General features: G+C 43.1%; 1 protein-coding gene across 8 annotated transcripts in view; it reads left to right on the forward strand.

Annotated features, from left to right (window-relative positions):
* Nucleotides 1–25,001, forward strand: part of lrp1bb (low density lipoprotein receptor-related protein 1Bb) — a 270,260-nt gene that overhangs the window by 105,683 nt on the left and 139,576 nt on the right. For all 8 annotated transcript variants that reach the window (XM_026144139.1, XM_026144138.1, XM_026144140.1 and 5 more), the window contains 9 exons: nt 7,377–7,496; nt 8,025–8,153; nt 10,764–11,021; nt 12,014–12,176; nt 15,663–15,885; nt 17,215–17,407; nt 17,516–17,659; nt 19,358–19,594; nt 19,807–19,987. In XM_026144139.1, the coding sequence (XP_025999924.1) occupies nt 7,377–7,496; nt 8,025–8,153; nt 10,764–11,021; nt 12,014–12,176; nt 15,663–15,885; nt 17,215–17,407; nt 17,516–17,659; nt 19,358–19,594; nt 19,807–19,987 (1,648 nt within the window). The remainder of the gene's footprint in view (nt 1–7,376; nt 7,497–8,024; nt 8,154–10,763; nt 11,022–12,013; nt 12,177–15,662; nt 15,886–17,214; nt 17,408–17,515; nt 17,660–19,357; nt 19,595–19,806; nt 19,988–25,001) is intronic.

Here is a 25,001-nt window from a genome sequence, read left to right on the forward strand (position 1 = left end):
ACAAAAGCGCTGTATATAACACAGATTACACTGTTTCCAAGGGCCAATTAAAAGTAATGGATACAGCTGACACCCACTAGTTCCCATGGTGAGTCATGAGGTTGCCAGGATGTACCATCCATTATTTGTGTCAGAAAATAGGATCAAATAATATTTACTTTTACAGTTTGCTTCGTTTAACTTTGTGTGCTGTGCTGTGCCATTTTACCCCTTTGCAAATGTGCATTTTGTGCACAGCTTTAATAACTTTATTGTTATTACACATGTATAAATACAGGGCAACGAAATACAGTTTGCATCTAATCAGAAGTGCAATAGGAGCAGATTATGTACAGATAAAGATAGTGTAAAAGGTGGGACTAGTTATGTACAGATTATGTACAAATAAGTGAAGTATGCAGATGTTTGTATTGCTATACACACAAAAATACAGATGTGCTACATATATACTAGTTGGTTGCACGAGGATATCAGCTCATGCAGTTAATTAAGAGACAGAACAACGTTCTTGGGATTGAATGCCTCTGCAGTCTCTCTGTTACTTAGACAAGCAAAATATGTTTTTATTACTATTTCCAGATAAGTGACACCTATAAATAAGACCTTTGAAATGTTAGAACCACAACTAACACTTTTATTATCCACGCTGAGAATATTTTTATAGACTTAAATTAGCCTTCAAATTATTATTAATATGATAATATCTAAATGCAGACTGAACCCTCTACATCAGGGGTGTCAAACTCAAATACACAGTGGGCCAAAATTCAAATCTGGAACAAAGTCGCGGGCTAACGTTAATATTTATTGAAATATATTTATTGCTCCAGATATAAGAATGAATCTTTTCTTATGGACTCAAACACGTTTTGCTGAAAAACTGAATATGGAACAAGCAAAGCTTAATACTAAACAATTTATATATTAGCTGTATAATACCAGTAGGCCAGCTCTGATAGTCGTTTGGTATGGCTTCGTGGGCCAAATGTAATTAGGCTGCGGGCCAAATTTGGCCCACGGGCCAGAGTTTGACGCCAATGCTCTAAGTCCTCACTGACTGCCAATCCTCTCATCCTTTGTTTAAATCAGACCTGGGCTCCTTGCTTCTTCGGTTTCAGGTGAAGTTTGAATGATTTCAGGGTCAGGCTGCACCCAGACTTTAAGGTTCAGGCCTTACATCCCTGCTTCTGTCTGAAAATGAGGCATGTGGCAGAGATATATGGGCTCTGGTCTGTGGAAACAAATGACGTCAAATGATTTAAATTTGTAATAACTAATAAACATTGTTACAAATTGCTTTCAGTGGAGTGCAGATTTGATTGGACTGTGAGTGAACCTGTGCCCGTCTCAGTCTGTGTCCGTCGGCAGGAATCATCCTCTGAGCGTTACAGTGACGAGGTGCGGATGCCTCTCCCGGCGCTCTGACAAGCTCTTTAATGCATTTGATTCCCAAATATATAAATCTATTTCTGCTACGTAAGGGTAATCTGCACTTTTATGCAGCGATGATTTCTGTGTCATAGCACAACTTGTCAAAGGCGATGCGTTTGCCCTCTGCGCACCGATGTGAGTTATTGAGTTAATGTTGCTTTCAGACTTACACTGGCTGAAAGCAGAAGAAAGAAACGTGCGTATCGTCTCTCCTCTTTGTCTCTTTTCTCGAGCATTTCAAATCTGTTACTGAGATCAGCATCTTGGACTAATCCTGAAAATATTTGCATCCATTTTTTTCCTATATTTTCTGGTGATGAAGCTTTTTTAAAGAATAAACAGTGTCAAACATGATCTCTCCTCCCACCCTCTGTTTCTGAACAACGTTCAATTATCTCACTTGATTAACTTTTCATTACAACAACCCAAACAAACAAACAAACACTTTTCTCCAGGGTGAAGGAGTCTGTGATAAGTGATGCTCTTGTTCCAAAACGACTCGCCACCAACACGGCTCCATATTTTCAGCGTTTCTCAGTAGGTTGGAAATGTCCTGCCATCCAGCCTCATAGACTGTAACATATTAGCATATTTATTAAATTTTTGCCCCTCTAATGGATGGAACATTTGCAGTAAGTAGTCAAAGTGATCACTTTCCTGTCTGCTGTGCTACGGCAGTCCTTTCAGTGTTACCCTGCCACGCTGTACTCACTTTACCAGAAAATATGAGCTGGTAATTTTCTCTCCAAACATCTGCTAAAGATACGTGCATTTGATGATTTGGAGGCTTCAAGGAATCTCAAGTCCCGTGTCAGGTTTCTTTTTGGGGTTTTTTTTTAGTTACAAGCGACTGTCAGGCCCACAACACAATATGTAAACAACTGCAGATATCTGCAATCAATATTTCATGCGTCTCACTTTGTTATTCTACAGCCTGGCGAGATATTGTCAGTCATATCATTGCTCCCTCTAATGCGAGGAAACAATCTGGTGTCATCAAATACTATTACAGCAGATAATCTTCCTCAGGAGTGTTTAGAATTAAAATTTCATTGTTTGCTAGAAGATTTTGACACACACACCCGAGACGTTTCCTCCAATATTTAAGGGCATGTCAGAAGCCTGGCTGCGCACCAGTTCCCAAATCTCTCAGCAAATTGTGCTTTGAGGGATTAACGACGTTTACTGTCACATTTGAGCCCTAGTTTGAGATGCAGGATTACATTTGGATAAAACAACCAAGCAGCTACAGTGTAAGTGCATTTATCTCTCAATTTCTAGGGAAAATTCCACCTTCTGCGCCACCCGGACAACTCCACGTCACATCAAAGCTGACACACTTAAGCTTCCCAGATAACTTTCTAAAGACTTGTCAATAAATCGTGTCACTGCAGTCACGGCACATCTTGCACAAATGTTATTTCCCCTGCACGCTTCTTGAATGTTTGAACCTGAGAGAATATATGACCCAATTTCACTGCTGTGGAATCAATCTTGTCACTCTTGCCACCTAGAGGATACCAACCACAGCGACAGACGAGTAACAGGCGAAGATCCTAATTTAAGCTTAGAAAATCACGAAAAGGTCCTTGAGCCAACTACGCTTTTACCTTTTGCGTTAGACGTGTCTACATTTGGTCCTGCGTTACATACAGGCCCTCACTGCAAAGACGTTTCGGGGAAAGGCCACCGCGATCCCTAAAGGGAGGCCGTAATTATGCCAGATGGGGCGTTCTGACTTTCAGCCTCGGGTAAGTCTTCTCGTGCCCGTGGTGAGACTTGTTGGCAGTATTGGCAAAGGAACAGTGCCACACTCACCATTCATACTCTGCCATCTGTGTGTTGGAGAGTGGAGGCTGTGAGAAACTTCTGCTGGGCTAGCGGAGCGGGCGGAGGCATGCCTTTGTGTTGGACTGATGAGCGGACGTACAAGTGGAATCAGCTTTTCAATTATTTTAAAACAATCCATTAGACCTGGACCGTGATTTGCTCGTTCCACCAAATATACCTCAGCGTTGCAAATTATGAAAAAGTTCAAAAAATCCTGAATCTGAGAGGATCATAACAAACTAAACAGACTGAGCCTCCTCTGGGATGCAAACAGTGTTTTTAAGTGAAGCATGATGTGAAAACAGATGGAATTAATTTTGTGCAATTGCTAGAATCATTGTGTTCGTACATCTGATTACTGCAAATTAGACCAGGCTTGCTGTTGTGCTTCAGAATGATGACAGTTGACATGTTTTACATTTATATATTTTAGTAATTATGAAGCACTAATGTTTTTCCAAAGAGCTGAAACGAAGTGGACAAACTCACAAGTAGTTTTGCTCATGTGAGCATAATTTCTTTTAAGGTAAAGTCATAACAAATTATTCATGCTTTGTTCATTTGAGGCCGCTCGTGTCCCGCTCGTGCATCTTTGCCAGGTGGCTGTGAGAGTGATGAGCAGTGTGTTTTACATTCCAGTTAATGCCAATTTTTGTAAAGACGATACTTTGGAGAGCAGAACCAAAGCAGCCTTTCTCACATATTTTAAGGCACGCTGCACAGTGGATGACCACCACATCAAGGCTACTACATTCACTGTACTATTTACTGATGTTCAGCACACAGCTCTAGGTGTGTGAAAGGCAGCTAGGAGGCTCGGTGGCACGTACACAGTCCCCACAGCACTCTGTATCTGCCACGAGGGGAAGCTGATCACATGGTGTCTTTGAGACGATATAAGGATTAGCGTTGAAAATCTTAAGTCTGCCGTGTACTCGTTTTGCACACTGCTTTGCAACAGGGAAGTGTGCTAGTTCCACACCGTGTGATGAATAATGCACAGGCTGCGTGGGATCCACACAGTATTCAGTAAACATTTGCTTTTGTTCCTTTTAATTAAGTGAAATGGTGCCTTACACACAAAACGAGATATATCGTTTGAATCTAAGTAGAGCTTGAATAGAATCAGTGAACTTGTTCATTGCTGTGCGTACAGCACGTGTTGCACACTCAGGAAAATCTCTGATGATCAGAGTCATCAGGCGTCCAGTGACGTAGTGTATTCAGAGTGAATGGCAGCTTGAAGTGGCAATTGAAGCCATTCAAATGCTAATGGATCGGTGAGATAGGAGCCAGTTACAGTGGATTTATCCAAGCAGGCACATTTTACCGGCCTGTGGCTTTTTCTATGAGATTGTAATTCTGGTTATTTTCAACCTGTGCCTTTTGTATGGGCTGTTTGATGTTTTATTGTGCAGCTTTACCTTTCTGTGTTTTGCCAGTGGTGTTGCTTTATATTTGATCCCTTCATGCCCAGCACAAAGGGATAATATATAACCTCTGTATAACCCCAAAACAGCCGAAACACAAGAGGTCCTGTGAAATTATTCGACTACCTGAACTTTGAATGTAGCCTCTGATAAAATGATTCCATCACAAATGTACTTCTTTCATGAGATAGCTTATCATTTATAAAATGTTGAATGAGTATTTTATCTAAACAAATTTAAAGCCTGGTTTAAATAAAGTAATTAGATTATATCAGTAAAAGTTGATTGTTTTGCAGGATGCGAAAGCTATCCTTTAATTAAAATACATCAGCTCTTCATCAATATTTTTAGCAGTGTTGGCTAAGGCAGCAGTCAGTGCACTGTAAACCTGTAAAACCATGTAAACAGTCTTTATGAACACAGTCGTTCCTTCTCCTGCAAACGTTCTCAGCCAGCACAGGTCACATGTATAAAGACGTCCTGCTAATGAAACCACAGCACCTTTATCATATACGTAGAGTTTCTTGCAGTGGTTGTTTCAGACCTGTTGGTCCTGTCAGGACCTCGATGGGGTTTTGACATCTTCTCTCAGCGCAGTAACACCCGGCGTCCTGGCCTTTCTCTATTTTGGTGGAATGGAAACGTCTGCAGCGCTTTGGAGGAGGATGAGGTTCAACAGCCCCAGACTGCACTCAGTTCTTCTGTGGCATTAAGCTTTATTAAACCACCTGTGAAAAATTAGATGTCTTTCAGAATCTACACTGCTGCTGCACTGCATCAGTTCTCAGCTTTCGTCCTTATCTGGAGTCGAGTGCTTGGACTCACGGTTTAGTTTCATTGAGTGTCGAGTCTGATCGGCACTCAGTGTGTTTTGTGCTAAACTTCACTTGGCAGTTTTCAATTAATGCGTTTGTGGTGCAGCAAAACACTGCTTTACTGACTCAAATTCAAAATTCAAATTCAAATTTTATTTGTCACGTACACAGTCATACACAGTACGATATGCAGTGAAATGCTTGGACAACTGCTCGTGACCTAAAGAGAACAAAAAAGGAAAAGGCTATGAATAAGATAGGAAATAAATATGAAAAATTAAAAAGGGTAAATTTAACTAGGAAGGAATAAAATATAAATTAAGGTTAAAAATGAAATAACTGTACAACACAAATTAGAATTCTTGCACTCTTCTGGTGTGTCGAGTCCTGAAAATACGACTAATGTCAAACGCACGTCCTTTAAGCACGTAAAAGCAACTTTAGATGTTTTGTTTTCTTTGGATTCATAATGCAGCTGTTTATTTATTATCCCAGAAGTCTTTCACCACCATGAGCCTGGGAGGAGGTCCAAAGGTCACTGAGCATTCACCATTTTAATACTTCTGTATTTGCTCGCTTTGTTTGCCCCCAAATAAAAATTCAGTCATTTTAAGTTCTGCTGCCTGTCAGTCAAACTTTCTGAGGCTTTATGAAGCAAAGACAGAGAAAGCTCAGCGCTGTGGGACCACAGCAGCCATTTCTGAGATTTTAATGTCAGTAAAATTATTCTTTGCTCACCGAAGTCGAGTTTAACACTGAGACGTTTTATTATGACCTCATTAAAATCAATTCAACCATTGAAGACTTACAGGTTCAGCATGTGTTGCATATGTTACTGACAATGATAATGTCATATTCAAAGATCATCTGCTTGTTTTGGTGATATTTATCTCCACTGTTTGAAATCAGCGTTGTGAAATTGGTCACTGAGCTAGCAAGAAAAACCATCCATCCATCTTCATCCGCTTTATCCGAGGCCGGGTCGCGGGGGCAGCAGAGAGGCCCAGACCTCCCTCTCCCCGGCAAGAAAAACCAACTCCTGGTAACTCATCAAGATCTTAAAAATAACAAAATTACAACAAAACCCCCCCAAAGACCATCATTTAGAAAGTAATGATAACTCGAGCTCCGACTGTCATTGTGTTCCCACGATGCTACTGAATGTGAATGCAACCTGTCACGAAATGAATCGGTCTGCAGCAGCATTTCATAATGTCTTGAAATGGTTAGCGCAGGAAAGCCGGAGCACAATCAATACAGTCCTTTATCTTTGGGGCTGTAAGTTGACATTAATTAATGTTCAGCAGTGACATATCTGTCTTTGCCCTATTAAAGCTTTGTTTCGAGGGTTATTCTTCCCACTGTGCCATTTATTCGTTTTTATTCTGCTGAATGTTCATCACGCCATAATTAGCCATTTTTCTCCCATCCAGAGCATCATAACCCATCACAACACGACAGCGTTGGCTTCCTGAGCACCGTTACCAGCCCGTTTGTCACTTGACGAGTTAACAATACAAAGTTTGTCAATATGTTTTCGTTTCATAAGTCTGATCGTTTATATCGGACTTATGAAACATGCAGTTTAATGTTATTTAAATGCTGATGTCTTCAGTCTCCTCCGGCCCGTGTTGTTTGACATTTAATAATCAACACAGTGACATTTGTTTCAGCTCGTTCCTTCCTGTAGAGATACCGTAGCTAACATTTACATTGGAGCGTCTGTAATTTCTGTCATTTACATTCATTGAGTGAATGATCGAAGCAAACTTGTGATGGGCAGCTTGAATAATCAAAGAAGTAAGTTCCTATTCCACCTACTCATTTATGGCCTTTCTTCTCTGCTCCTTTCTTCCTGTCCCCCCTGCAGAGCTGCTGTCAGCCTGCCACGAGCTCCGGTGCCGCTATGGCTGCGTCATGACTAGAAACGGCACCTTCTGTTTCTGCGCTGACGGCTTTGAGGTTGGGGAGGACGGGACGAGCTGCAGAGGTAGGATCCTGCACCGCTGGTGGGGCCTCCTGCCATGGAGCGCTCCCCCCTTTTCCTCCCTCCTCTCCGTGCAAGTCTCTCCTTTTGCCCTCGGCCACACTTCTTTCAGTTGAATAAGCAGGAGCTGCTGCCTATATGAGAACCATCTGGGCCTCATGCACAGCACAGACACACACACATCCTTACACATGTATACAAATACTTCGTGCTTTTTTTATGTTCTTCATGGTGTGGGGCACAGGACATGATTTTGCTACAGTTGCACTGAATTATTTGAATTCTGCACATAACTTGTGCGTAGAATTGCATAATTATGGAAAGGAAAAGTTTCACAAAGTGGGAGTGCTGCTGGAGTTTGATTCTGCTGGGGGAGGCGTGAGAAAGCGCCGTTACAGCGCAGCGCATTGCTTATAAAAGTAATTATACCTGAGGTGCCAGAGTGAGGCCGCATTAAGTATACTTTATGTATTTGGGTCATGTTTGAGCACCTAATTTGTTACAAATGACTCTCTTCCTGTTTTCCATAAGATCATGATGAATGTGCCATGTATGGAGCATGCAGCCAAACCTGCACCAACACCTACGGGTCATACAGATGCAGCTGCACAGAAGGGTACATCCTGCAGCCCAACAGGATATCGTGCAAAGCCAAACAAGGTGAGTGGCACGCTTGCATCATAATTAGCACAGCGTACGCGTTCTGTCTCGTTCAGACGTGGAATCCCGGCTTATCGTCTCCTCGCTTTTCACAAGAACTGGTAGCGCAAGATTAATGGGACTGAGCGATGACCACATCCATCACCACACGGGGACGGCTGGATGTGGTCAACCCAGGATAATGATCAAATTAATGAGCATGAGATTTTAAGTGGGCGCAGTCTGGAGTATTTTGTGCAGAGACAATACCTGACATCACCGTGATTTATGTTAATGCCCGATGCTGCTAACAAATCTGCCCCAGTGAGGAAAGCAAGCTACTTATTGTAGAAATTAGACAAATCAAAGAGTTATTGTGTTTTGGTGAGTGCGGTGTGTAAATAGTCCTGAGTTGTGTAGTTTACACGTCCGTGCCCGTGTTTTTTAGGGTTGTTGCCACTTTGGCGCATATGGGTTGAAAATAGCTGGAGGCCCAACACGTCTTGTTGGGGAGACGCCGCTGGTGCAGCTTTTAATCACGGTGACTGGTGTCCTACCAAGAATAAACTGAATATGATTACCCATAAACTTAACTGAACCCAATGCTCACATGCATTAATATTAATTTAGCAGAGAGCAATAGTGGTACAAGGATAACTATGGGGTTACCATTAGTTGTAAAAGCTCATGAATATAAATTCCTGATAGAGCTCTCAGAGGCCAGGAGATGAGGAGCAGCAGGGTATGAAAAACATATTAACGCAGCGAGTGTAAGATTGAAGTCGGGACTCTGAAGCGCACATTTTTCTTTTTAGGGATTTAATCTCGGTTTAATCTCTGCTTTGACTCTGACTTCAGTGAGTTTTACTTTCTCCTAACATAAATGTGACGACACCCGTATGCTCTTCGTTTCTACTCGATTACAAATGTTTGAAGTGCAAATATGATGTTGAAAACATCTTTATTTAATATATGCAAAATACAGTTATCAGTACTTTCTGTAGATGATCGTTGAACCTGTTAAAGACATTTAGTGTCACGTGGTTGTGTCAGATGTAACCCTGGTGTATCGGATATGTTTGGTTGTTTAACCTCAATGTTGTGTGAACATGAGCTGTGATTGGACACCGCCGCCTGTGTCAGGATTGGCTTTACCTCGTCATTAAGTTAAAGAAAACATCCACAGGGCGCCTGGTGTCACAGTGCTGTGTGTGTTTTAGTTACATTCTCTCATTTTTGTTATTCGTGGGTTTTGGTTCTGCTTGTGTTACATTTTTAGTCCTTGGATTTTGGTTTCTCTTACTTTTCCTTTCTGGTGTTCCTCGTTTCGTCTCCTTGTTCCCTTCATCTTCCCACTCAGTCGTGTCTCTGTCTCAGTGTCTGCATCTTTGTGATTGTCTCGTGTTTCCTGTTTTACTTTGAAAGTCTGTGTCCTATGTCAGTGCATCTAGTTTTGCTTCCTCTTGTCTCATTATGTGTGATTAGTCCAGCTGTGTTTCCTTCCTGTTTCCCTCATTACTTCCTTGTATATTTAAGCCCTGTGTTTTCCTTCGCCCACTTCCATGTGCTGTGTGTTTCCTCTGTGGTCCTTGTTATCCTTGCACCCAGTTTCTAGTTTCCTAGTGTCTTTGTTCTCGTCCTTAGTTTCTAGTTTTCTGCTTTTGGATGTTTTTTGCTACGGCGTAATAAAGCTGCCTGTTTGAGTTCATCCTTTGGCTCCTACATCCTGTAACCTGACACCTAGTTTATGTCAAAATGTAGTTTGTTGTTTTGGTTTATGAGCTTCAGCTGCGTGCGTTGTATATGAGTGCAGACTTGTATATAGTTAAACATGTATGGATTATATACTGTTGAATTCTGAATATTGATTTGTAAATAATGGAATTTGAACAGACAAAGTGTGAACGTCATCCTGCTGCTTTTCCAGCATAAACATTGTGCAGACATTATATTCATGAAAACTTTTCTTTTCTCTTGTTTCATGTTTGAAATAAAACGATTCTAATTCCTTATAATAACTTTGATATTTATCTTTTCCCATGATACATGTTTGTAGCCTCGCATGGTCAAAGTCTCATCTACCCCCCAGTGTGGGAGAAAAACGCTTGTCCCTGCGTCACGCACCAGCAGTTATTTGAGTGGACATTCTGATTTATTACCTATATTAGGAGGGCAGCCCTTGACTTGAACTTGTGCTGAAGATTGGGATAAATAAGGGCCCTTTCAGGGGGTGAACCTGATGTCAGAGACTGTGCACGCTCAATTAAGCCCATAAAGAGGCTTATTTCAGTTCCACCACCGCAGATCTCGTTCCACGAGTCCAGGCGGGAGTGTGTGCTGGTGAACACTCACATGTCATATCTGCGTTAATGCCGATGCTTTCCTGTTATTTGAGCTTCAAGAAATCTGTCCTGAAAGTGTTTCCTGCTGTTTGTTTGTGCAGTGGTGGAATTAGAAATATTGTGCATGTTTGCCTTGGTTGGGTTAACACTGAACAGACAGTAAACTTTCCGATGGTCTTTCCGCTCATATATTTTGCATATCACGCTGTTTTTAAGGGAAACTTTACTGAGCTAGCAGAATAGCTTTGCTGAGTCATCCCACGATAAGATTTATGTATGTTTATTTCAGATCCTGGCGACAGCCGGCCAGCGCTTCTCATCGGTGGCTCAGATCGCATCGTCGTCACCCATCTAAATGGAAGCGGCCTTCAGCCGCTCAGGTCCTTGAGGACAAATGGGACGCTGGCTCTGGATTTCCAGCAGAACCAGGAAAGTGTGTGCTGGGTGCTGTCTTCAGAGTCCTCTGGGCAGCTCCGCTGTGCTGTGACAAGGAGCCTGCGTGGATTCACACGGGAACAGGAAATACGAACTCAACAAAGTTTGCAGCGTATGTTTATATCAGGTCCTTCTTTTGTTCATTTTTCTGATAAACAGCCGTCTAACCACACGAATAAAAGGTATTCCTGCCTGTGGCGAGCATCATCCGGGGCTCACGCACACAGGCTCACGCTTCTTTGTTTTCTCATTGTACTTTGCTCTCTCCCTCTCTCTCTTACCTGCGAGCTGTCTCGCTCTATCTCCTCATTATCACCGAGGCTTACGACAGGTTAGCCTCAGCAGTTTTGGAATTCATCTTTATCCTGCAATCGCCATTCAGGCCTGCGAGCTGCACTCGCTGCACTCGCTGCACTCGCTGCGCTGCTTCGGAAGTGCTACCTTTTTCTGCTCTAGTAAAGATTCCCATGAATTATAGCCCATTTCATAACAAATGTGCTCGACTTTCATTTGTTAAAGTCTCATAGAAACCTGCAAGCTAATCAGAATTATTAATGGCCATGGTATCTTTTAAAAGGGCACTGGAACAACTGCACAAATAAAGATTTAGTTTATTCATCATGAGTAGCAGAGTTTGCCTTTGCCGTCAGGAAACTGTTCACAGAATCTTAACAACAACATTGCTGTCAGTTTGATCTCAGCTCGGACGTGGAGAAAACGTCTTTAATGCAAATACTGCAGGGTTGCTGCAGTAATATTTCTGCAGGGTCATTGGACATGAGTGGCGACAGACCCTCTGTAAGGAAAAGTCGTCCCCCTCTAAATGTGTCCTTGCAAACAAAGCTTCATAACTTCAGATACTTTACAAACGTGCAAAGAAAGAACTCGTGCTTCGAGTTTAAAGCATCAAACTCTCCGCAAAGCCCCACAAACCTCATCAGCTCAGATCTGTGACTAAAGACTAAAAGTCGAGATAACCAGGCCACCCGCTGCTTCTGTTTCATCATTATTTTTGTCTCTTTGGTTGCCACGGAAACCTTATTTTATTTACATGGCATCTGTTCTACACGAGGATCTAACGCGTCTCCTTCTTTCCCGCTGCAGATGTGGAGCAGATGGCGATTGACTGGCTGACAGGAAACTTTTATTTTGTTGACCGCGTCACTGACAAGATCTTTGTCTGTGACAGCGGCGGGGACACGTGCGTTACCGTCCTACAGCTAGACCTGCTCAATCCTAAAGGCATAGCTCTGGATCCTCTCATGGGGTGAGTGCATACCTTCTCAGAAAGCCACCACGCAAGTCTCATTTATCACCGCGTGTCATTTTTCAGAGGAAAAAAATATCAGAGAGAGGACAAAAAATTACATTTCAGTGCTGATAACAAGAGATTTATCAGGAGGAGTATAAGAGGGCTACAATAAAGGGATTTAAATGATTTCCTGTCCTTCAGCTGAGCCATTTTCTCTGTGTGTAATTTGGTGAATAACTGGTGATGCTACTGTCTAGACATTCATTTGTATTCACTGATTTCACATCCCACAGAAGAACAGGCCCCAACAGGACTTTCATTACAGGATTTTTGTCTCTGAAGATCAACGAAAAAGCGCAGCACCAGTGGAAGAAAACATATTCCCACACTGCTCTCAGTGAAAACTGTAACATTTAGAGCGTGCGGCTGACAGTCTCAGTGATCACGATGTTGGAGAATTTATTATTTCTCGGGAGTTTCCTGTGTCAGCGTGCAGAACAAACACACACTGCATGGCCCAGCTGTACCAGCCGGTGAACCTATTATCAGCAACCCGGTCTCGCCAGGGAACAGCAAAGCTCCAGTATTTGTGACCAGTCAAAGCTAATTTTTCGATGTATACCCGTCCTGTTTTTGGCTGTTTGGCAGTAGAAACAATCGTCTGCGATCACGTCAAGCTGTCACGACAGACCTCGTAAGGCCGAGACAAAATGAACCTTTGACCTAACGTGTAATTCATTCACGCTGTTGTCACGTTGGGGATTTCTGCTTTATAATCCACGCTTATCCAGCACCTCTGTTTACGACCGTAAACCTCTCATCAAAATAATTAGCTGGTTTTTTAAAGGCAGGGAGAGTCGGCTGGCTGCAGCTCTTTGTTCTCGTTTGTGTTACAGTGAATACACTGCACTCCCTGTGATGTGCTGTAAGTCAGGCTGGCTCTTAAGTGGTTGTGCTGTAATCACACATGACTCGCATACACATATGAACCTTATTCTGTAGATATAGATGGATAGTGGTCTCGAGTCCGCTGCCCCACGAGGGAGCTGGTTTTGCAGGCTGCTGGATAGATGGACTCTCGGAGCCTTATTCCTGACTCTAATTGGTGAGAAATAGGTACAGCCTGAGAGAGGTCTGTCAGCCCAGAGCAATGGAGTGAAAACAAAAGAAATCAGGGAGGTGTTAGATAGCAGCGCAGCGTGAGGAGCAGTGTTTATAGAATATGCCCTGGTTTGGCACTCCGTCCCTCTGCATCCTTGCCTCTCTTGCTATTGGATAAGCATTTTAACTTGATGGACAGCCTTTTCTTCTTCTCTCTAAAAAGCTTTTCTGAGTTTGATGGATGGTATGGTTTGTTTATCAGCTAGAATTTTTATCAGCACTACAAAATTGAAGCGTCCTCTCCCACGAGTCCTATTTTAGTGTAGCGTGTATACCCGTGATGAAGAAGCGCTGCTGGCAAGTTTCCTCCCGAGCTTTGATATTATAAAATAATTAAAATCCTGCTGTTGCATCACACCGTCAGCCCCGTCCATGGAAGTAAAGTCTGCATTTATACATGCTAATAATTTGTTTGGAGGGGAGCAAAATTGTCGCCTGGAATCTGATTACTGACATTTTTATATTTTTGGGACTGTTTCAGTTTTGCAGGAACTTGGAAATAAAAAGATGCATTGATGGCACAAAAGATCACCAAGGTTATTATGCTGATTTATCCTGTAAAAAATATTTCATTTATTATCTCTAAAGTCACGACTGGAACCCTGCTGATGGCGTTGCAGGAAGTCAGGAATCATCAAAGGTCAACAGGATCTATTTCTGGCAAATGTTTGTGCAAGATTTGTCGTACAAAAACAACGTTGAAGCCTTTAAGCCGTTGCCAGAGTCAAACACTGCAACGCTACTTTTTTTTGTATTTATTATAAATTAATTTTTTACAGAATTATGTTCAGAGCATTATTTTAAATTAAGCCTCCAGATTTTACACTCCTTCAAGTGCAAGAGGATCTGAAAGAAACCAGCCGTGTCCTGACGCTGCTGTAGTTTTGGCCGATACGCTGCTCAGTGATTCTCCAGCTGTGAGGCTCCTGCCTTTATTCGCTGCCCCCGTGCTTTTTACTTTTTCACAGGTGCTCATTCCCAGAATCCAACAAGGATCTCATCATAGCTGCAGAATGCACAAATACAGCATCGGCTCCGTCCTAATCCTAGAAAGCAGACATTGATATGCCACGTGGAGGTGCACCTGTTTGGGGAGCTGGGTTTGCTGATGCTGGCAGTTTTTCAGCACAGCTTGGTCGAGGGTTCAAAGGGCAGCCCATCTCTCCTCTGGTTTGACTTGTGCAGATTAAGTCGGCTTCCCGTCGTTCTCTGGCTGGAGCTGGTTATCACTGGAAGCTGTTAGAGATCCATCCTCACAGAGTCCCAGCGAGGCAGCGGGGCAAGCCTTCCATATAAATGACTGAATGTGCATACCTGAGCAATTTTAAAAACTTTCAGAGCTGCAGTTACTTTTGCTGAAGAGCATTCCAGTTATTTCTGGTGATGTAATTTAGTACCTGTAGTAAGAATCAAATGACACTGTGTATAACGCCTGTCCTCCCGTAGTTACTCTGGCTCCCTGTGTCTTTTTAGATTGATTTTGAAGCTGGCTTCTCACTGCATCACACATTGTCATTTTGTGTCTGCTCACATACCCCGAGGTCTGCTGCAGCTTTCTAAATGTCGCCAAAATTACCCAAAGAGAAATGGAAAATGCTGCTTTTATTACATTTGCCTCCAGGTTATGGGCTTGTATCAGAGAAGCAGTCTAACAAGTCATTTTTACAAGGCCTTCAAAGGCAGCGCGATGCTGTTTTTAAATCTTTTTTTCTTGTAATTAAAATTAATTCTGCGCTGATTTAATGCGTTCATGTGTTTTAACCTATTTGTACCATTTTTACTGTATTTGTATTTGATCAGATTGTTGTACTATTACATGAAACTCGATTACATATTTGCATGGGTTGGTGAATGTATTCATTTTGTACTTTATGTCCTTCCACAACATCTCTGTTGGATTAAGATCAGAACTTTGACTTGGATCTTCCAAAAAGTCACATTTTATGCTTGAATATTGTTTGCTTGAATGGATTTTCTGTTTGGCTTTCCTGCAAAACCCCGTCTGAGGGATTCAGTTATTGGATGAAATATGTTCGCATTTCTGTTTCCAAACTCTTGAGAAATCTCCTAATGTTGGCCAAGGACCTCAACTGGTTAGTTGCAATAGTAGTAACACTCAACAAGAGTGCGCGGTCGATGTTCGAGGGGGTGGATACAAAACTGCTGCCGACTGCTTGAACGAACATTGGATTAGACTAAGATTGTTGGCAGTAAGGATCAAGTGTCACTCTGTCATACTGGGATAAATGCAACCAAACTACTAAAATGATGCACGGTCACATTGTGACTATGATGGTATCCTTTACCTCGTTTAATGATTTAACCCCCCCTCCCCTGCAGAATGCTCTTCTTCACTGACTATGGGAACGTGGCCAAGGTGGAGCGCTGTAACATGGACGGCACCAACCGGACCCGGCTGGTCGATTATAAAATCGAGCAACCCACTGCTGTGGCGCTGGATGTGGTCAAGAAGCTGGTGTATTGGGCCGATGCCTACCTGGATTACATCGACGTGGTGGATTACCAGGGCAAGAACAGGCACACCGTTATCCACGGCAGCCAAGTGAGTGCCACTTTGCACAGATTTTTGCCTTCCACGGGCCGCACGTTGTGGACTAACGTGGGCTTTTCTTATCAGGATTTGGATCCACTTACAGGGTGTTCTTTGGTTAATGTTCCGATTCAGGGCACTGTGCTTTGTCACTGTAAGGCAGGTGGCGTGTTCACTGCTTGTTGTTTTAATTCACTCTTCATTTTGGACAAAAGGGGCTTTTGTGTGGCGAATAAATGGTTTATTAAATTGAAGAAATTGAGTCACACGTGGGGCTGCCTTCCAAATGAGCGTGTCGGTAGTCTCACTCCTGCAGCACACTTTTGAGTCCTTTCATCACGAACGATGATTATTCATTAAAAGGTCCTTTCAGCCAACTTGGACTAGATACTCGGGCTTTATGAGGAAAGAAGAACATACACATCAAGCACCGTGTTCTGTATGCAGGTGTTCTTTGCATGATATTGCCTCATTCATTTGCTCGCGCCCTCATTAGACGGAGTATCTTCATGTCATCGCATTTGCATTACAAATGCGATGTTGCCGCTGTCTGTCTTTTCTGTAGCCCGTGTGTGGTCTTTAATGTCGTAGCCGCTCGCATCAGAAGATTCCCCACAGGTTTGCTCGCTGCATTATAATTTTAAAGCTCTTCATACTTGACAGTCAGGAGTTTGTAAACTTCCACAGAGTAAAATTTGTCATTTCAGAAAATATCTAAATATCCTCTGTTGTTCTCTGCTGTTGTGGTGAGCCGAGGAGATTACAGTTAGCTGCGCAGATCCACTTCTCTATATGAAGTTGACCCTGCTGGTATTTTCTGTGTTTTTCATACAGATGGTACTGAGTGCTTCCTGTGCTGTATAGGTGAGCTGCAAGCTCTTGAAGCAGTATGTGAGAGTTCCTTAAAAAAGCATCTCGTGTGAAAGTAGAGTGCTGAGGTCAAACTCCACAGGGGGAGACGGTTGAGTGGTTTGTTTTTTATTTATTTCTTTATTCTGACGCGTGTTTCTTGGTGCCCCTGATGTCAAAGTGTGGGCCAGTGAGCTTAGGTGCACTTCCTGTGAACACAGCTCATCCAGCCATGTCGCTATGTGTGGGTGTCGGGCTGCTAAATGTAGCATGGAGGCTGCAGTATCAGGGCCAGCAGCCTCCCAGTGGAGTCAGGCTTTTGACTCTGCACGGGCTGCCAAACAGCCCCACAGCTATCGCCCGTCCCTCTCATGCAAGTCTTCCTTCATTCATTTTTATTATTCTTTTATTTTATTTTCATGTTGTGGTTTTGTGTGTTTCTGGTTTCATGAAAGATGAAAAAAAGGAATGTGGGTCTTTCTTGTTTTTCAGGTGTCGTACATTTATTCATTAGCTGTGTTTGAGGACTACCTCTATGCTATCCACTCTGACCCTTCCAAAGGGAGTTCCTCTGCAGAGCTGCTGCAGATCCACAGGTTCAACATCACAGCAGACAGCAGGACGCTCGCCAGCCTGGGGAATTCTAAAGGACTGCGGGTTTATCATAAACTCACTCAGCCCAAAGGTAAAGGACAGTTTCTACATATTTGCAAGTATCTTTTATTTTCTGTCATATATTTGAGTAAAATACAAGCAAAAGTACTGACATTTCTCTTTCTCATTTCGTTCACAGTCAGAAGTCATGCGTGTGAAATGGATTCATACGGAAAGCCGGGCAGCTGTTCCCACATCTGCCTTCTGAGCGGCAGCTACAAGTCCAGGACCTGCCGCTGTCGTACGGGCTACAGCCTGGGCTTCGATGGAATGTCCTGTAAAAGTTAGTATAAGATCAAACTGTGTTTTATGAAGATGCTAATATTTTTGCAACCTCCCAGCCCCCAGTGTTTGTTATAGGATTAGACTTAAACCACTCTGTGGGATACTTGAGTTTGGAAACTGCAGTGGGAGAAGTTTGGTTTTGACAAAATACAGCAGCTGGCACATTTTCTCACAAGCTGGACATCACTTCCTCTTAGAGAGAAAGAACCGACACAGAATGTCAGAAATAGTTTCTCTATGTTATTTCAAAAACCAGTATCATTGTGGGGGCGGCTGTGGCGTCTCCTGATCTGAAGGTTGGTGGATCGATCCCTGGCTCTTCCAGTCCACGTGCTGAATTTTAGAACGCCGGGGTGAGGTGCTCATAACAAGCAGCTGCTGGGGATCTGTGCGGAGGTCGGCTCTGTCCTGGTGTTCCAGGTTATCCGTGTTACCTCTGAGCTAACAGCCTACCTTTTAATCTGTGCCAGCTGGCATAGGCTCCGCCCCAACCCAGCCAGCACCCCAAATTCAATAAGTGGAAGAAGACGGATGAAATATTATTAGAATACTTACTGTGAGCCGATTGGAGTCAAAGTTAAAGAGCACAGATCTAAAAGGTTTTCTCTGGCAGTTTTTCTAATTGAAAAGAATCTGAACTAATGTCAGCCAAGGATCTTCTGCTCATGTACCATATTAGAGCCAAGCATATGCCACGCATGCACGGCCTTCGCCCGACAGCGATGACGATCACAGCGAATGGTGAATACACACCCGCTTGAGAGTAATGTCCTGCTATCGACCTGTCGCGAGTCTGACTGACTGTTGCAATAATGAGGTTTTAAGTTTGTCTGCATTTGTCGGCCAGTCTGATCAATCGCTGGACATTGTGTAGTTGACAATAAAAGCAGGGGATCAAATTGATGACACAATTTTAGGGCCCGCCACATTTCGATCGAGGTAACGAAGCATCGGGAGGCAAAGCGTGACACGTTTGATTTATGCCCCCCTCATAGATGTTCTGATGACACTATCTCTTTTTGCTCGTGCTTTCCATCTCTCTAAGCATAATGAGATTTAGTGTTAAATGGTAGTCCTTGTTCAAAGAGCAGTCACAGTGGGGTTTGATATCTGGGTCTCTTGCAATGCTTAATTGTCTCCTGGGTAGTTGGTATCTCCCCCACGAAATGATAAATTGGAGTGAGACATGTGTGGTCCTCACCCTCAGCATCCTAGTCTCCTGGGTAGGGGCTAAGAGTGAGGAGAGGTCTGCTTCTTTCAATGGAAGCCCTCCTTCATTCCTCCCTTTGCGTCTCCAGAGGATCCCAAAGGGTTCGAGAACATAAAGTCCCCTGAGCGGCAGGCGAGGAGCTGCCTCAGCTTTCCGGGCCTTTCCGTTTGCCTTTCTGCTCAGGCGTGTTTTTTTTAGTTCAGAAACAGCGCAGGGTAAGTATTGCAATTGTCTGTTTGCTCAAGCATTTTTCTTCTCTTATGCTAAAGGCAGCTTCGTAGCAGGGCTGTGATTGAGGGGGGAGAGTATAGTCATTGGCACTGATTACTGGCTCCATTAGGGTAAATGAATGGCCCAGGCTCTGGCAAACATATGAGAACAATGTGGCCAGTAAGAGGGTTTAATGCTAGGATCAGCACTGATGAATTACACCAATTAATTGACAATAACAGTAAAAAAAGGGCGCTGTCCTTTCTTGCTTTGTAGAGCCCAAAAACGATATCTTCCTGTTCTACGGTAAGGGGCGTCCGGGAGTCATCCGAGGCCTGGACATGAACATCAAGTCCAGTGACGAGCACATGGTGCCGATCGAAGACCTGGTCAACCCTCGAGCCATCGACTACCACGCAGAGCTGGGACACGTCTACTTTGCTGACACCACCAGCTTCCTGATTGGGCGGCAAAAAATAGATGGAAGCAGCAGAGAGACTATACTGAAAGATGGTGCGTCCGAGTGCAGTCATGTTACATTTAACACACTCCAACAGCCTAAAATGTACATTTGTTACACTTTGTATAACACTAACCCCAAAGTTCTTTAATGATGTGACAACATTTATAAAACATTTGATGTCTTTTATAAATCCTGCTGAGCTGTGTGTATAGATAAGGATGTGGCATATATTTGATAGTTCTGTTGAATTCTTTTGTTGTAGAACTTGACAACGTTGAAGGAATCTCAGTGGATTGGATTGGGAATAACTTGTATTGGACCAACGATGGGTACAGGAAGACGATCAGTGTTGCCAGGCTGGACAGAGCTTCCCAGACCAGGAAGACTTTGCTGGAAGGCAATATGTCTCACCCCCGGGCCATTGTGGTGGATCCTCTGAACAGGTCAGAAAAATAATATTACACGAGCAGAATTCAGTGGCAGAAATAGTTTGTTGGTCCTGTGCAGGTGCAGGTATGGCTAAGCATCAGTTAGATGCAGACAGGCTATAATGCTGGAAAACATTACCAAAACAGCACGTGCGTGGTGTGTGCTCCATTTTTTACGCCCTGACAGAAAGTGAGGAAAGCAATTATCTTGCCTCTCTCACTCACATCACTAAATGGACTTTAAACAACTTCGGAGGTAAAAATGTTACGCTTTTTATTGCCTCGCTAGTGTGTTGTACAGAATTTAAATTGCCATCAGATTTTAGACCTGGTTGGTAAAATTCAAATAACGAATGAATGTCCGCGCCCTGTTTTATTTGTTGTATGTCTGTGAAGCTTCTCAGTCATCCAGGTCATCGTAGTCTAAGGCGCTTGGAAAGAAAAGCGTCTGGACTTCTTTAAGTTGCTTGAAGACGTTTCATCTCTCATCCGAGAAGCTTCTTCAGTTCTAAGGTCAAATGGTGGAGAGTCCCAGACTTAAGTCCTAGGGGAGTGTCCCCCCAAGGGGGTCATGAACCCCTTGTTGATCCTCTACCTAATCACACGAGCCAAGGTGTGAAAATCAGCCAAGGTTTCGGGTGAACCCACCTAGCCCCACCCTATCATGTGATTTCCTGAGGTCAGGTGGCGTCTGGGAAGGTTCTCAGAACTAGATTATAGATGGCAGACAGTTGATGTCATAAGCCCCGCCCCTCTGTTCAAAGATGGCCATTCTCAGTGGACATAGATGCTTCTTTCACTTCTCTTTCAAACCATCTGTCTTCTATGTCCTAAATGTGAATATTGGTGTCCTCAAATTTGTTGTTGTTTGTTTTTGATTAATTAAATGGTTTTGAAGAATTGGCAGGATACTGTGGAGAGTTTCGCCTTTAACCTTTGCCCAAAGTAATATTTCATGTAGGCCCCTAAATTGTGGGAAAACAATACTTCAGTGAGAAAAATGTTGGGATTGTTATCAAGGTGTTTGTAAGAGGCTGAGGGACATTAGGTAATGTGCAATAACCTGATTTAAATGACATCTCCGTTCCTTGTGAGGCCCGTCCGATGGATATTTGAGTCTGATGCTGACACGGTTTTTTCAGTGTTCAGTCTCAGTATACTCGTTTTATATCTAGGTTACTGTATACTGTATGTTTGAACTGCATGGAAAGGAAAACCATGCATTTTACAAGCTCATTAGCAGCTTACTGTGAAGGCACCACTGTGTGCATAGCTGCAATGCTGCAGTGTATGTGCTGCAGAAACTGGTGACATTATATAAACCAATAAAGCAGAGAGATATAGCTGCTCTTATTAAACCATCTCTGATTTCTTTGGCTCATGCTTTTACATCAGCCCATATATGGCAGCACATATGCTGACACACCGCATGTGAGATGCTACTTTCTCGCACTAGCATGAATTCCCAAAGTTTCTTAAACTATTACTTTGCAGAAAGTGTTGGAAACAGTTTGCTTTAGCAGACATCTCCTGTGATTGATGATAACATATGAATAATTTTCATCAGCACGATTAAACTGACAGAACATCTGTTTTTCTGAAAGCCCCTTGTGCAGCCTTTAACTCACTCATCTCGTTCCAAGAACGACACCAAGCAGCTCATTAGCCACAATTAAACCATTTAATAGCTAATTCTGTGGAGTTCTCAGGGACAATCTTATAAGCATTTCTGTGCACATTCCTATAAGTTGAACTTTGCTGGCTGATTGGTAATTATCATATAGAGTTGATGCTGCAAAACCCAAATTCATTGAGTGTCTTAAGGTTCTTAGGGATTAATACTTTAAGGCTTAAATCGTATTAACACTCCCCAAATCCATTGCAGTCAGAGATTAGTTTCCAAGCCTCAAGGGACTGTTCCAAACATTTTGCTATACACAGCTGTTTCGCTGCTTTAGGGACACGCACCAAAGCAAAAACAAAACTTACTCATTCCTAGTTTAGTTTTATTTCCCCCCTTTGTTGAAAACAGTTACCAGTAGACAGTTTGCCTTTATTTTTAGCTCTCTGTCTTATTCTCGAGTCCAACAATGAAACTGATTCCAGCGTTGCTACAGTGGGGCAAAAAAGTATTTAGTCAGCCACCGATTGTGCAAGTTCCCCCACTTAAAATGATGACAGAGGTCAGTAATTTGCACCAGAGGTACACTTCAACTGTGAGAGACAGAATGTGAAAAACAAAATCCATGAATCCACATGGTAGGATTTGTAAAGAATTTATTCGTAAATCAGGGTGGAAAATAAGTATTTGGTCACCTCAAACAAGGAAAATCTCTGGCTCTCACAGACCTGTAACGTCTTCTGTAAGAAGCTTTTCTGTCCCCCACTCGTTACCTGTATGAATGGCACCTGTTTGAACTCATCATCTGTATAAAAGACACCTGTCCACAGCCTCAAACAGTCAGACTCCAAACTCCGCCATGGCCAAGACCAAAGAGCTTTCGAAGGACACCAGGAAAAGTATTGTAGACCTGCACCAGACTGGGAAGAGTGAATCTACAATAGGCAAGCAGCTTGGTGTGAAAAAATCAACTGTGGGAGCAATCATCAGAAAATGGAAGACATACAAGACCACTGATAATCTCCCTCGATCTGGGGCTCCACGCAAGATCTCATCCCGTGGGGTCAAAATGATCATGAGAACGGTGAGCAAAGATCCCAGAACCACACGGGGGGACCTGGTGAATGACCTGCAGAGAGCTGGGACCAAAGTAACAAAGGTCACCATCAGTAACACACTACAACGGCAGGGAATCAAATCCCGCAGTGCCAGACGTGTTCCGCTGCTGAAGCCAGTGCATGTCCAGGCCCGTCTGAAGTTTGCCAGAGAGCACATGGATGATACAGCAGAGGATTGGGAGAATGTCATGTGGTCAGATGAAACCAAAGTAGAACTTTTTGGTATAAACTCAACTCGTCGTGTTTGGAGGAAGAAGAATACTGAGTTGCATCCCAAGAACACCATACCTACTGTGAAGCATGGGGGTGGAAACATCATGCTATGGGGCTGTTTTTCTGCCAAGGGGACAGGACGACTGATCCGTGTTAAGGACAGAATGAATGGGGCCATGTATCGTGAGATTTTGAGCCAAAACCTCCTTCCATCAGTGAGAACTTTGAAGATGAAACCAGGCTGGGTCTTCCAACATGACAATGATCCAAAACACACCGCCCGGGCAACAAAGGAGTGGCTCCGTAAGAAGCATTTGAAAGTCCTGGAGTGGCCTAGCCAGTCTCCAGACCTCAACCCCATAGAAAATCTGTGGCGGGAGTTGAAAGTCCGTGTTGCTCGGCGACAGCCCCAAAACATCACTGCTCTCGAGAAGATCTGCATGGAGGAATGGGCCAAAATACCAGCTACTGTGTGTGCAAACCTGGTAAAGACCTATAGTAAACGTTTGACCTCTGTTATTGCCAACAAAGGTTATGTTGCAAAGTATTGAGTTGTATTTTTGTTATTGACCAAATACTTATTTTCCACCCTGATTTACCAATAAATTCTTTACAAATCCTACCATGTGGATTCATGGATTTTTTTTTCACATTCTGTCTCTCACAGTTGAAGTGTACCTCTGGTGCAAATTACTGACCTCTGTCATCATTTTAGGTGGGGGAACTTGCACAATCGGTGGCTGACTAAATACTTTTTTGCCCCACTGTATACGAGTCACGTTGCGGTGCTGCAGGAAGGAAACTGACGTTTATCTGAGGGATTATTAAAAAAAATCATGTTTGCGTTACGTGTAAAGAACAAAACGTTAAACAGCTGATATGAGAACATGGCCTTAAACTTTAAGGCTAATCAGGGTGGCGCTGAGAGTTTCAGTGCTGACAGATGTGCCACAGCAGCAGAGTTGGGGGTGGCAAATAACCGTGTCACTTTTTTTGTATAAGGATTAATAACTTTTACTCCAACCCTCCCACTGACAGCACAAATGATTAGAAGAGCTAGTTTTGGGCTTCTGAGGAAGCGTTCAGCCTGAAGCCGACAGCCCTTTGATCTCTATCTGCTCTGCTGGAAGAGTCTCTTAAGGTGAAATGGAAGCAATTCTCCAACACATCTTCTGATCTTTTGCATCCTCGATGCCTTATTTTTTCCTCACTTTGCTGCTTCTAGTCTGTGTTGACACGATTAACACTAATAGTGTCGTACCTAGAAACTGAATACATTTATTCATGAAGCACACACATGGCAAAAAATATGTTACTAATCACACTTGGTCAGCTTCTTAGCGACTGCATGAGTGTGCAAACAGATGGACGACACATTTATGGACAAAACCATCATGAAGGTGTCTCGTAAGGATCCGGTCCACCTGGGCATTAACCGGAGCAGCAGTGCTAAAAAGAGATTCCCTACTTTGCTGTTTTCATGACAGCGATGAAGGCTGGGCATTCAACTGGGCTGAGATCTAGAAACTGTGAAGGCCATGGCATATGAGTCACATCATTTTTATATTCATAAAGCTATCCAGTGACCCCTCATGCCAGAGGAGAGGAGCTGTCCTTATCATCTGAATTGAAAAGCCCCCCCCACACACACACAGCATAACAGGGCTGAGGAAGGTGCTCACTGCAGGGGTGGGTGCTTTTAGCTTTTTCTGCTTTAATTTATCACCTGTTTATAGTTTAGAGGCTTATGTAATTAGGGCTGCCACGATTTGTCGACTAGTCACGATTACGTCGACTATCAAAATCGTCGACGACTGATTTAATAGTCGACGCGTCGTTTGAAGCTTTGTAAGATCCTGAAAGACGCAGGAATAAGTAGCAGGATTTAAGAGTGTAATAACGGACTGAAACAGAAGATGGCAGCATTGCATGTACAAGGATGTCAGCTACCGTTAAACCCCGAAGAAGAAGACGAAGAAGCAGCTGTGTCCCAGAATTCATAGCGCGGCCCAGCGCAGTTTCCAACAATGGCGGTAGCTAGTTAGTTTTAATGTTACTCTTATTATTCTTTCTGGGT

This window comes from Astatotilapia calliptera, chromosome 16, assembly GCF_900246225.1.
Source record: "Astatotilapia calliptera chromosome 16, fAstCal1.2, whole genome shotgun sequence".
Classification (NCBI taxonomy): Eukaryota; Metazoa; Chordata; class Actinopteri; order Cichliformes; family Cichlidae; genus Astatotilapia; species Astatotilapia calliptera.